General features: G+C 43.7%; 1 protein-coding gene across 1 annotated transcript; it reads right to left on the bottom strand.

Annotated features, from left to right (window-relative positions):
* Nucleotides 1–3,724: 3,724 nt before the first annotated feature.
* Nucleotides 3,725–8,803, bottom strand: LOC116331497. The gene is made up of 10 exons (XM_039609072.1): nt 8,757–8,803; nt 8,056–8,145; nt 5,792–6,100; nt 5,528–5,702; nt 5,378–5,434; nt 5,137–5,282; nt 4,927–5,010; nt 4,642–4,826; nt 4,262–4,480; nt 3,725–4,171 (listed from the first exon to the last, which is right to left on the bottom strand). Exons 3-10 carry the CDS (start codon nt 6,088–6,090, stop codon nt 3,834–3,836), a joined length of 1,503 nt encoding a protein of 500 aa, XP_039465006.1. The 5' UTR covers nt 6,091–6,100; nt 8,056–8,145; nt 8,757–8,803; the 3' UTR covers nt 3,725–3,833.
* Nucleotides 8,804–13,228: the final 4,425 nt, after the last annotated feature.

The following is a 13,228-nucleotide window of genomic DNA, read 5'->3' as shown; positions in this document are numbered from 1 at the left end:
GTGGCCGGGTATCTCAACTCAAATACGTCAGATGGTAGACATGTGCGGAACATGTCAAAAACATAGGTTACAGTGCCGTGAACCAATGCTGGCAACTCCTGTTCCTGACCGCCCATGGCAAAAAGTCGGCATGGATCTGTTCGAGTGGTCAAAGAAACACTTCCTGCTGATTGTTGATTTTTTCTCAAGGTACATTGAGATAGCTGAACTGAGACACACAACTGCAGAGGTCACTATTAATGCTGTAAAAGAAGCCTTTGCAAGACATGGAGTTGCCGAGACTGTGGTATCGGATAACGGGCCACAATTTTCATCAGAACAGTTCAAGCACTTTGCCAAAGAGTACCAGTTCACACATGAAACGAGCAGCCCTAGGTACCCCCAAGCCAACGGGGAGGCAGAACGCGCTGTTCGTACCATTAAAGACTTGTGGAAAAAAGACGGTGATTACAACAGAGCACTGCTAGCGTACAGGGCCACCCCACTGGAACATGGGCTCTCGCCGGCGCAGTTGCTTATGGGGAGACACCTGCGTACCTCGCTGCCACAAGCAGTGGCGAAGCTGGTGCCAAAGTGGCCTGACCTACAGGCTTTTCGCAAAAAAGATGAGGAGGGGAGGCATGAGCAGGCAAAACACTACAACCGCAGACATAGAGTCAGACCGCTTCCGGAACTATCATCAGGACAGAAAGTGTGGATTACCACTGAAGGAAAGACTGGAGCAGTAGTTGGACCTGCCAATGCTCCCAGATCTTATGTGGTAGAGACAGACAGGGGTTTTCTGAGGAGAAATAGGAGCCACCTCAGACCAACAGGGACTATTACCAGATCTGGTCGAGTGGTGAGACCTCCTGAAAGACTGGATGTGTAATTCTCTGAAGTTATCCATTCATGCCCTATTCAAAGATGGGTTAAGCTGTTAGAGATGTTTACAATAATGTGTTTCGTTTAAATGTAAGGAAACAAATGAGGGATGTGTATAATTTTCACGTTTCATGATGCTCCGCATTTCTGTTCTAGTAAGCTGTTTGAGTTGTTATGAAGTATGTCTTTAGCTAAAAGGAGGAGGTGTAGCGGTAGACTACTGTTCCCATAAGGCTGTGTGCGGGAGGGAGCTTCCGGGTTACAAGTAAAGTTGGTAAGCATCACCCGAACGTGCTGCGTCCAGTGTCATCATTTATACGTGGACAGCATCCTTCTCTGTGGAGACAGACGGTCACAGGTGGAGCTACACTGAGAAACACAACAGGAGAGAATCTGAGTGATAAAAGTCATCCAGGTTCAACGTTTCTACTTCTTTTGTTTGTTTTAAACATTTGCATTTCAACCTCTAAACACGTTTGTGTTATGTGTGTTTTGTTTTAAACTTGCTGACAGAGTGCGGAGCTGTCACAGGTCGCCTTCAGACCTGAGATGGTGAACAGGTGTTGGTTTGAATAGCTGCAGAGATGTTGCTCCTTCAGTGGTGACACTGAGTCAGTCACAGTCCTGTGTTTGATTTTGTCTTCTTATTAATCTGTGGCCTCATCCTGCTTCTTGTGACTGTGTTTGGTTTGTATTTCTAGGTCTTAGGTTTTGGTTCCTGTGCTCCTCGTATATATTTATTCTACATATTACGTGTAAAGATAAGATAAGATAAGATAACCTTTACTAGTCCCACACGTGGGAAATTTGTTTTGTCACAGCAGGAAGTGGACAGTGCAAAAGTTATGAAGCAAAAATTGGAATAAAATAAAATAAGAATAAATACAGTACACAACTGTACAGAATAGAATAAAATAAAAATACTATATACAGTAGAATAAAATAGAATAAAATATACAATAAGATAAAAATAGAATACAAATGCTATATAGAACTGAGTAAAAATACAACGATGCCAGAAAGATTATTGCACATTAGTCTTATTGCACATGTGTGGATGTGTGTGTTTGATCAGTTAAAGTCTTTGTTGTGGAGTCTGACAGCAGTGGGGAGGAAAGACCTGCGAAATCTCTCCGTCCCACACCGTGGGTGCCGCAGTCTCCCACTGAAGGAGCTGCTCAGTGCTGTCACAGTCTCATGCATGGGGTGGGAGATGTTGTCCAACAGGGATGACAGCTTAGCCACCATTCTCCTGTCACTCACCACCTCCACTGGGTCCAGAGGGCATCCTAGAATAGAGTCAAACCAAAGTCGTTCTAAAGTAAATTTATAATATTTATCATTTTTATTTTGTTGAGACATTTGATGTTTTTCATGTTTTCAGATAAAATAAACACAAAACAAAATGAAACAAGCCGACAAACCCAAACTCTAAACACTCCCACAGCACAGAGCCTCCTCTCTTCATCGCTGGCTCCATATCTCCATAGAACGATGAGGGCGGGGTCACTTCCTTATAAACCTTATGTTGCATACCTGCACCCCAGACTGGGCCGTAACACCTTCTGCTTAAGTGTTTTGTAAGAACTGTTTTGAACTTTTGTCACTTTAAACCTTTCGTGTCCTTTTGTAAAAACAAGAAAGACATAAAATAACAAATGTTTGTTCATATTTGACATTTCCCTCAAATGTAAGTTTTCTATAATGTTGTTCTTCATGAGTTGAACAATGTTTGTCAAATCTGAAATAATTCCTGTAACAAAGCCTGTTTTTAATGATGTGGCATGGATGTTTTTGTTAATTACGTTAAATGTGGTCTCCAATATTTTTATGAAAATTACCATAAAAACATTAGTTTGGTGTTTGGTGTTCAAGTGGAGCTGGGTTTACACACAGTGGTGTGAAACTGAAGTTAAGCTTAGGGCCACATTAGTGTTGGGCTGAAAATTCATGTAAAGAGTGAGTTCAGGTTAAAATGAAGTGTTTGGGTGTTCTGATTGGAAATCTCCAACTAGGGTTGATGATCATCAGTAACTGCAGAGGCCTGAGGTGCTCGGTGGGGGAAACTTAGTGTTGTTGGCAGCAGCAGGCTGAGCCTGTCAAGGTTGGAGCCAATCAGAGAAAGTTTGAGCCCTGAAGTGTCCACTGCAGCTGTCACGACAGGGTTTGGTATTTAAAGGTGTTTCAAACGAAGAAAAAATAAAGACAACTCAAGTCAAATGTCCAGCCAAAGGATTTATGGGTGACTCCATCAGGGATGGACCGAGTTAACCGGCATTTCACCTCTGAGAAAGATATATGGAGGCACAGCTGGAATGGCCATCGATGGTGTTTTTTAGTTTTTATGGCCCATGTTTATTATTATCGTTATTAGTTTGTAACGGTATAAACAGTGGAAGGTGGTGGATTGGCCAACTTGTCATGACTGACTCTGGGCTGGACCAATTACAGTCGAGGAGGTCGAACTTTAAAGTTTCGTATTAGGATGAAATTTGTCCCAGACTTCAGCTACAATGAAACAAAGACACAAAGCTGGAGTTATTCTGTCTTTACGCTGCAGCTGTTTCTTCTTCTCTCATTCTCTCCCCTCCCTCTCCTGCTGCTACTTCAATCATCAAACTGATCAATGATCAGCTGATCGCCCACTTTGCCCCAGAAAGAGGAAACCAGCAGCTAAAGCACAGCAGCACGTTTAAGCTTGATCAGCTGTTGCTAGAGTTTATTTAATATTTGATGTTTGCTGGAGCCACAGCTGTAAAGCTGCTGGTCATGATATCGGTTTAGATATGTGGTGAGAGGGAAATAACTTTAGTGTTTTGTTTTTTTAAACTTGAGTTTGAACTAATACAAAACGCAGCAATATATTTAAAAAACACAGTTTTATTGATTATGAAATACACTCTATTGGAGTCATGTCAGTATGGGCAGATATCCAAATGTATGATAGGACATAAAACACGGTGCCATCTCTAGACTCCATAGTCCCACAGGAGTTCCTCTCCAACCGCGATGTCCCTCAGGGCGATGAACAGCACACTCTCCCGAGGACCAGCAGGGAAGTTCATTGTGAACCTTTGTGGCTTCACGTTTGGATTCCTTTGGCAATGGTTGATTTGCCTTCCATAGGAGTCCTTGTGCAGGTGGCAGGCACAGGGGGACGCAGTGGCATCAGCCCTGTGGCACTCGTCCCTGTAGAAGAAGAGAGACCCCGACTGCCGCCTCCGATTCCCTGCAGCTTTGGTGATGCACGTCCCGTGGTAGTCGCAGACGACGTCTCCTTTGTTGAAGGGCATCAGGGCGATCACACCTGTGAGCAAACAGGAAGTCATCATAAGCTCTTTACAAATGTTGACTTGCTGTCAAAAGAGGGTGTGGTCCAAACGATAGGTGCATTTACCTTTGCCCTTTTCCTCCCTAAAGTCCTTCAAAGCCAGGCCCTTCCATTTCTGCTCTGAAATCGAGGACATGAGGGACTGGCTGTCCTGGATCCTGGGCTGTGGAGCAACCCAGGCCTGTAGGACGGCATCAACAGTGGGCTTGTTGGTGAACCAGATCTCCTTATCTAATGCCATCTGTACTCTTGCACGCTGAGGGGCGTTGCCTCTTCTGACACACCCTGTCCCAGAGCGAGACGTGAGGAATAATGCAAGTGATAAAATCAACCATATGTATATATTTGAACTCTGTGATGTGAAGTATTACTGAGCTATTTGTATATATTAGAGCTGTAAATAATGGAGGCAGAGCGTCCATTAGCATGACGTGCCCGGGGCTTACCGAGGATGTGCTGAACTCTCTGCTTAAGCTGAAGCTCCCTCCACTTGCGGTAGTGGGCTCGGTGGTGTGGAAAACCAGCCTGTACACGCTGGCGTTTTGAAGGTGGCTCTCCATTTAGGGTAACTGGGAAGGTCCGCTGGAAGGCATCCCATTCTCTGAGAGGTAGGCGCTTTGTGGAAATGGACCTACACAGAATGAGAGAGAAATCCACCAATAGTTTGGATGTGGAAACTTGTAAGGTAGGTTTTCTTGTGCTAGTGGGTAACATAAAAAAGAAAATCATACCTGGCCTTTCCCGAGGTTTCAACTCCTCCTGCTGAGTGTGATGCTGACCCATCCGCAGGATCCTCAGTGTCGCTGTGCAGGTATCTAACCAAATTAGAAAGGTGAAGCAGTTATACATCTACCAACAAACGCAGCAACACATGTGGCTGAGTGTTATGACCACACTGGCAAAGTTTTGGCAGTATGGATCCAGTGGTGTGCAGCACTCACCTGGCCCTCAGGCGCCCTACATCTAATCCTGGGTTGGTCAGAGGGACCCCACCTTCTCCCAGGAAGAACCTGTCCCCATCATCACTGCCAGCTCTTTGGTTTCGTAAGGACACTGGGCGGATGTTCTTAAAGTAGCACTCCAACAGCTGCAGAGACAGGAGCCATCAATGATAACTATAAATCACCTCCCAGGGTCCATACAGAGCAGGAAGAGAGTCGCTGCTGAGAACAGAGGACTTACTTCTTCTTCCTGGATGGTCATCCTCAAGCTTTCCCTTCGCTCCATCCAGTCCTGCACCTGTGTGTGTGGGACAAAGTGTTGGAGCTTAGGGTGATGCACACTTACATCAACTATCACTTAGAATTTACTGTTTTTGCTGGCGGCGCTTACAGAAAAATCCTGAACAGCACTTGCTGTCAGTCCGTGCTGTAATATCAGGATGGCCTCGCAGTACTGCCTGAACGTTGTCATGGCAACGTTGGGGATGCAATCACCGCCTGCAAGCTTTTGGTGGAAATACTCGATGTCCTTTTTGGCCACGGCGAGGACTTCCTTCTTATCAGAGCTGTTGCAAAGGTGACAGTAAGACAGTGTTGAAAGTGCGTATGTGTCATGCAGTATGTGTGAGCCAGAGTGGCAATAAGCTCATCAGACCTCTGTGTTGGCAGCACTGTTGGGCAGGTTTGGGGAGCATCTGTGACGATAAAGCCACGACTCTGAAGGCGACTGCAGAGTTTGATGCAAGATGTTGTGTCCTTGCAAAACTCCTGCAGCTCCGAGAAGCTCCAGAGTCGACCTTCCTTGGAAAACAGCTCCTGGGAGGCAGTAGCTCTGGAAGCTTCTTGCTCCCTCTCCTGTGCTGTGCCGTCTGTCAGGCACACTCTGCTCAGGTGAGTCGAAATGGACAGCTGGGGCTCGTTGCACAGCAGGCAGTACACAACATTTTTCTCCATGTTGTTTGGACTGGAAATACAAAGAGAGAGACAAACTCTGCATTAGAGCTGGGCGATAGAACGATAACGATATGTATTGCGAAATAACTTTTTCTCGATAGAAAGATTTAACTATTGCGATAGGCCTCATCTCTCTTGTCCTCTTAAAAGAAAAAAAAAAGAACAGCCAATCCAAATTAAGTAGCGCAGAGCCGAACCAATCACAGCCGCAGCGTCACGTCACGTGACTTGTTACGTACAGCACAAGTGCCAAGCCGCACATGTGTATTTGTTTGGGAAGCAGCCAGCTGGGCTGCCCAGGTAATGGAGGAAATGAGTGCGCCGACTAGAGCAAAATCAACCGAGAGCGTGAGCGAAGGTTACCGAAGAAAAAACAGATGATGGTGCCAATGCCGGAGAGCTTGTCGAACGGAAAGGCCACAGAAGTTCCGTAGTGTGAAGGTATTTCGGCTATTTCAAGTCTGACAAAAAACAGAGTAGCGCGCACTGTAAATTGTGCCGAAAGCAAGTCTGGAAATACAATAAAGCGGTGCATGCTCAATCTCTGACTGAAAGCGCTAATTCGTCATTCGGCTTTTGTCAGACTAAAGTCACTGTTAAAACTGTTTGAAAAGCTAAGCTATACAACAAGGAGAGATTGAGAATTTCCTTTTAGTTCTCAGTTTATTTGATATTGACAAAAGTTAGTCAATTTTGTCTGTTCTTCTGTAAAACGACCTAAGATTTATTTTTAGAATTAATATTTTGTTTCTAAGTGGAATTGACAATTTAGTGGTCTGTTTTGTTTTTTCTGTTTTGAAACTTAAACACTTTAGCGGCTGCCTTTTGTTTAGTTTGCAATATTTGCCTGTTGAACTTATTATGGGAAATAAATATTTAAATAAATATTTAAATCAAAACAAGCTGCTGATTATTTCACATTTTACTTGTGAGCAACGGCACATTTAAATCTTACAAATATAGTTATTTGGCTTATATCGTGATATATATAGTTATCGCCTGAAATGAAAAAAACATATCGTGATATGAAAAAATCTTATATCGCCCAGCTCTACTCTGCATATCACTTTATAGCACCAGTAGCATGTCTCTGTATGATGCAAAGCTAGCTATGTTGCTACACTGGACACCGAGCAGTACCTACTTTAAAACTGAACCTTTGGAAAAACAGCAGAGAATAAACAAAGCACACAATGTTCTGCACAAACAGATTTAACTTTAGCACATGTATAAAACATGCATGCACACAAGCAGTTTGTTCAGCTTCATAGAAACCACTTCTACAACCAGCAAACGCAAAGAAAACAAGCCATGACTAAAACAGCGGTTACGTAAATGAGCAAAAGTCTGCTAAACAAACAAAACTGAACCAGAAAGGCTCCAGACATCATGTAACCACTGTTTGACAAATGGTCCTACCCGTAGGATAATGTTACGGTGATGTCTGACAAACTATCCCACTGAACCGAAGCTGCAAATTCGATAGTTTTGTGCCAAAAGCAACATGGCGTTTTCACTTTAAAATGAACAAACATTCACAATGGCTTAAAAAAATATAGTATCCAAGTCAATAACATGCTAATACTTCCAAGTATGAAAACGGAGTAGCATTAGATCACCCGGTGTTCCAGATTAACTGGTGATGGTGAAACAGATGGTGGATTTTTTAATATTTTGTTGTTAACAGCAACAAGACTGATGGAGTGTGTTTGAGGGAACCTCACAAATGTCACAGATGAAATATTTAGTGTTTATTTGCTGGTTTGTCGGTAGCAGCTCCTGAAAAGCAAGTCTGCCACACTTCTGTTCGACTGTCACCAATTGATCTGAGACACCAGTTAATCTGAGACACCGTCTCCGAAAGGGTCGGAGCACCTTTGCAAACAGTACACACACCACCAATACACACAAGCACACATATTAGGACTAAGTCCAGCAACACACTACAGTGGAACCCCAACTTACGAAATTAATCCGTTCCCGACGGTCTTTAGTAAGTTGAAAATTTTCCTAAGTCGAAGCACCCATCGCGCCTTTTGAGTGAGACGATGCTGGCTGGAGACGAAGTGGTGGTGGAGACTGAAGAAAGCATACGTATGCATGCATACATACAGCACCACCACAGGGGAAACTGGCATAACATTAGGGTGTAAAGTTCTTGATTTTTTAATTCAAAGATTAATCAGGCTTTAAACATAAGGAGGTAGTGCAACAGACCCTGAAGTGCACATTAAAGACCAGAGAAAACATTATTTTTATTAACAAAAATGTTTAATCCACCAACAGCCCTGACATCTAAAACACTACAAGTAAAAAAGAAAGGAAACAAAAAACAGTGTAGTCATTCACACATTTTTACACAATTAGTAACACTTCAACTTTCTTTGTAATGTCTGCTTGTATTTGAAGAAGTATCGCATTTGGGTAAAAATATTACCAATAACTCAAAATTAGAGGAATAAGTGTGTGTATGTGTCAGCTGTATGCATGCATTCATATGCTGCATGTACATAACATTCTAAACATTAAAACTAAAACTTACATATTTTTTTAAACTTGTATAATTTTTTAATTTTCTATTTCATCATTTATTTTTAATTTGATAGTTTTTTGTGCATTTTTATGTTTTTTAACTAATCACTACTGCTACTTTCATTGCTTTTCACCTGAAGGTTGACTTGTTGCTGGCCTCTTTGTGAAAAATCAATCCAACGACGTCTGTCTCTGTCTACTTTTCAAAATGGACCTGAAGTGGGAGAGGCAGACGTCACCAAAATGCTCTATAGCACGAGCGGTAAAGTTCTTTTCAGGGTGATTTTGTTCGACAAAATCGGCCACCCTCTGAAAAGCGCAGAGAATGTCCTTGATATCGGCCGATGGTATGACGGCCTCCTCCTCGCTGAATTGTTGCTGTACTGATGAGTGCAGCATCGCCTCCAACTCTTGCAGCTCTGCCGTTGACAGCTCCTCTTGATGTTCATGCACAAGGTCGTTTATATCCTCCTCGTCAACCTCCAGTCCCAGGGCGGTGCCAAGATTTACGATCTCCTCAACCTTGACTTCAGGTTGAGGTTCCCCCTCAAAGCCTTCAAAATCTCGAGGGGCAACAGCATCAGGCCACAGCTTCCTCCAAGCACAATTTAGCGTTCGACGACTCACCTCCCGCCATGCCAAAGAAATCAACTTGATGCATGCAACGATGTCGAAATGATATTTCCAAAACTCCCTGAGGGTGAGCTGCGTACTCTCTGTTATGTCGGAACACCGTTTGAACATGTGTTTTGTGTACAGTTTCTTTAAATTAGAGATCACTTGCTGGTCCATGGGCTAGGGCTGAACAATATAGCGCATTTGCGATAATATCGCGACATGATCAAGTGCAATTTTCTAACCGCAAAGGTTGCGATTATACTCTGTTTACGTGACATGCGCGAGTAAAACATGTGATATGATCAAACGAGATTGTCTAACCACAGAGGCTGCACTCTGGTCACGTGACACGGGGAGCAAAGTTTTGAAACAGTCTACCGAGAGTGAACTAGCAAGCAAAGCTGTAGCCTACATAATGGCCTCAGGTTCAACAGAACCAGAGCCTGCGGGGATGCTAGTACCAAAGAGGAACTGCACATCAGCCGTGTGGGAATATTTTGGGTTTAAAAGAGATGATGTCGCACAGTCAGGTACTGTGTAAAACCTGTCTTGGTAGAGTTTCTACATCTCGGGGAAACACTACGAATTTGTACCAGCACCTTAAGACTCAGCACAAAACAGAGTATGATAGATGTATGGCTAAAAAATCTAGTAGTGTGCAGAATAAACCTAGTAACGTTACTCGGCAAGGATCACTGATCAAACTGTTTGAAGGTGTTACGCCATATGAACGCACTTCAAAACGGCACGTGAAATCACCAAAGCAGTAACCCACTGCATCGCGAAGACATGATGCCCGTCAATACGGTGACCAAGCCTGGGTTCAATAATTTGGTAACTACACTGGATAAGAGGTACAGAATGCCCTCCAAGCACGTATTTCAGTCAGACTGCAATACCCGAGCTACATATGCAATGTAGGCGGAGGGTTGCAGCGGAGTTAAAGGCTGTTGAGTTTTTTTTGGCGACAACAGACATGTGGTCAAGCCGCACAGCAGAGCCCTATCAAAGTCTGACGGTGCATTACATTACCGAAGACCTCCACCTCGAAGCTCGCAGCCTACAAACGGCCTACTTCCCCGAAGACCACACAGGGGAAAACATTGCTGCTGGCCTGAGAGAGGGGCTTGCGTGTTGGGATCTCCCTGAAGACAACCTTGTCTGCATAATGACGGACAACGCGTCAAATATGGTGAAAGCAGCACAGCTGAACGAATGGACCAGGCTCCAGTGTTTCGGACACAGATTACATCTTGCTATTGGTAAGTTACTGCCGTGAGAGAGAGAGAGAGAGAGAGAGAGAGAGAGTGTGTGTGTGTGCGTGCGTGCCTGTATGCACGAGCCTGTGTATCACTCTCTCCCACAAACACACCACACTATTATTTATCTTGTTCTTTACTGCTGTTAATTCTAGATATGTTATGTCAACCCCACACTGATGTACCCACCTCTTCTTATGTATTTTCTTTTTTGTTTTTGTCTTATGGTCTTATGTTCTTGTATGTCATGATGTATGTAACAATAGCTTTGGCAACACTGTTCCCATAGTCATGCTAATAAAGCAACTTTGAATTTGAGAGAGAGAGAGAAATGGTGAAACCTTGCATCATAACTGCAATTGTATGTCTAACACTAATTTTACTTTTTACTTTATTTTTTTTCCCTCCAGAAAATGCAATCAAACATGGTAGAGTATCAAGAGCAATTGGGCTGTGCAAGAAGTTGGTGGGGCACTTCTCGCACAGTTGGAAGAAAAAGGCAGCACTCACTGAGGCACAGAAGGAGCTTAAGCTTCCTGAGCACTCTCTCATTACTGAGTGCCCTACAAGATGGGGGTCCAAAGAAAATGATTGCCAGAGTGCTGGAACAGATGAAAGCCATATCGCAGGTATTGACAGGTGACCGACATGCACGCTCCCTCATCCCAACCTGGCAGGATGCCGAAGTGTTGGAGTCCATTCATAAGGCACTGCATCCTCTCTCCAAATTTACTGATGCTCTTTCTGGAGAAGAGTATGTGAGCATCTCCTACCTCAAGCCAGTTCTCCATCTTCTGGCAACATCAGTCTTGGCTGAAGATGCTGAGGACACTGATCTGACTAGATCAATTAAAACCAAGGTCCTGGCATACCTCAACGACAAGTATAGTGACCTCAACACCCAGGAGCTTTTGGATGTTGCGTCGTTCATGGACCCTAGGTTCAAAACGCAATACATCAGCGCAGACAACCTTCCTGCCATTAAGGCCCGACTGAAGACAGAAATGGTGGAATCGGCTGACGTACACATAATCAGGTAAATCCTTGAAAATTATATTTCCACAAACACATAATATTTATATATAAGCTAACTGCAAAACTAATGTCTCTCTTCCCATCTGGCAGGAGAAGAGGTCTCGCACTGAAACTGCTCAAAATTCTCCAAGTGCACAGGCCTCTGGGGGAAAGGCAAAGAAGACTCTTGGTAGTCTTTTTAAAACCAGTGCGGCCTCTTCAGCTTTGCCTCTGCCACTTGAAGATGTCGTGGAGGCAGAGTTGAATAGTTACCTGTTGACCCCTGTCATTGACGGAGAGGATGATCCCTTAGCCTGGTGGAAGGTGCACAACATTCACTTTCCACGACTGTGCAAGATGGCCCGCAAATATCTGTGTGTGCCAGCCACAAGTGCCCCCTCAGAGCGTCTGTTCAGCACTGGAGGGAATGTAGTGACCTGCACTCGCTCATCCTTAAAGCCAGCAAAAGTAGATATGCTGGTCTTCCTAGCAAAAAACCTGTGAGCTAGGATGATTATGGCTAGCTGAGCCATACTCATTGTGCACTTTAGTTTGTGCTGTGTTGCTGTTACTTACTGCAGATAATCAAGATGTTCAGCCAGTTTTAATTTAAAGGCGTGTTTGTGTGTGTGTTTATACAATTGCTATTATGTTTGCACTTTATGTGTAATGTTACTGACTGCAGAGATCAGTAAGATGTGTGTATTTTTTTTTTATTAGTTTTATTTATTTAATATTATTTTTTAATTTAATGACTGTCTAGTAGTTCACAGATGTCGAAAAACTGAGTGTGGTAAAGCCACTGATTTTTTTATGTATATTTCTGCAATCTGCACATTGTACTGACTTTCATTTTAATGTTTACACCAGGGTTCCTTGTCAGCACTTTATGCTCAGATGTTTGTAAGCTAAAAATAAACTATTGTGTATGTTCAAATATACTGTTGTGATTGAAGAAGTTAAATAAAAATGTCAGTCATCAATTCATGTATCACCTCATGTCATCATAACAGAGGTCTGTCTTCCAGGAAAGAACAGTTTAAAATTAATGTAATATAGTATTGGCCATACTATATGATGTATTGCTTGTCTTTGTTTAATAATACAGAAGACAAAGACCTTAAAAAATAATCGCATATCGCATCGCAATATTGGGGCAAAAAATCGCAATTAGATTATTTTCCATAATCGTTCAGCCCTACCATGGGCTGGAGGAGAGGGGTCGTGTTGGGAGGGAGGAAGAGAACCTTGATGAACGAGAACTCCTCCAGGATGACGTCCTCGACGCCAGAGGGGTGGGCGGGGGCGTTATCGATGATCAGCAGGCACTTCATGGGGAGATCGTTCTCCTTGAGGAACTTCCTGACAGCAGGGCCAAAGACCAAGTTGACCCATTCAACAAAGAACTGTCGGGTCACCCAGGCCTTGGGGTTGGACCTCCACATAACCTCGAGCCTCTCCTTTAAAATTTTGTGTTTCTTGAAGGCACGCGGATTTTCTGAGTGGTACACTAGGAGTGGCTTGACCTTACAGTCCCCACTGGCATTAGCACACAGGGCGAGGGTAAGACGGTCCTTCATGGGCTTGTGGCCTGGCATCTTTATTTCCTCCACGGTGATGTACGTACGCCGTGGCATTTTTTTCCAGAAGAGGCCGGTCTCGTCACAGTTGAATACCTGCTGGGGGATGTAGCCTTCTTGATTTATAAGTTCCTC

The sequence above is a fragment of the Oreochromis aureus genome, linkage group 3, assembly GCF_013358895.1.
Source record: "Oreochromis aureus strain Israel breed Guangdong linkage group 3, ZZ_aureus, whole genome shotgun sequence".
NCBI lineage: Eukaryota > Metazoa > Chordata > Actinopteri > Cichliformes > Cichlidae > Oreochromis > Oreochromis aureus.
This window is presented reverse-complemented; position numbering and strand designations above follow the sequence as displayed.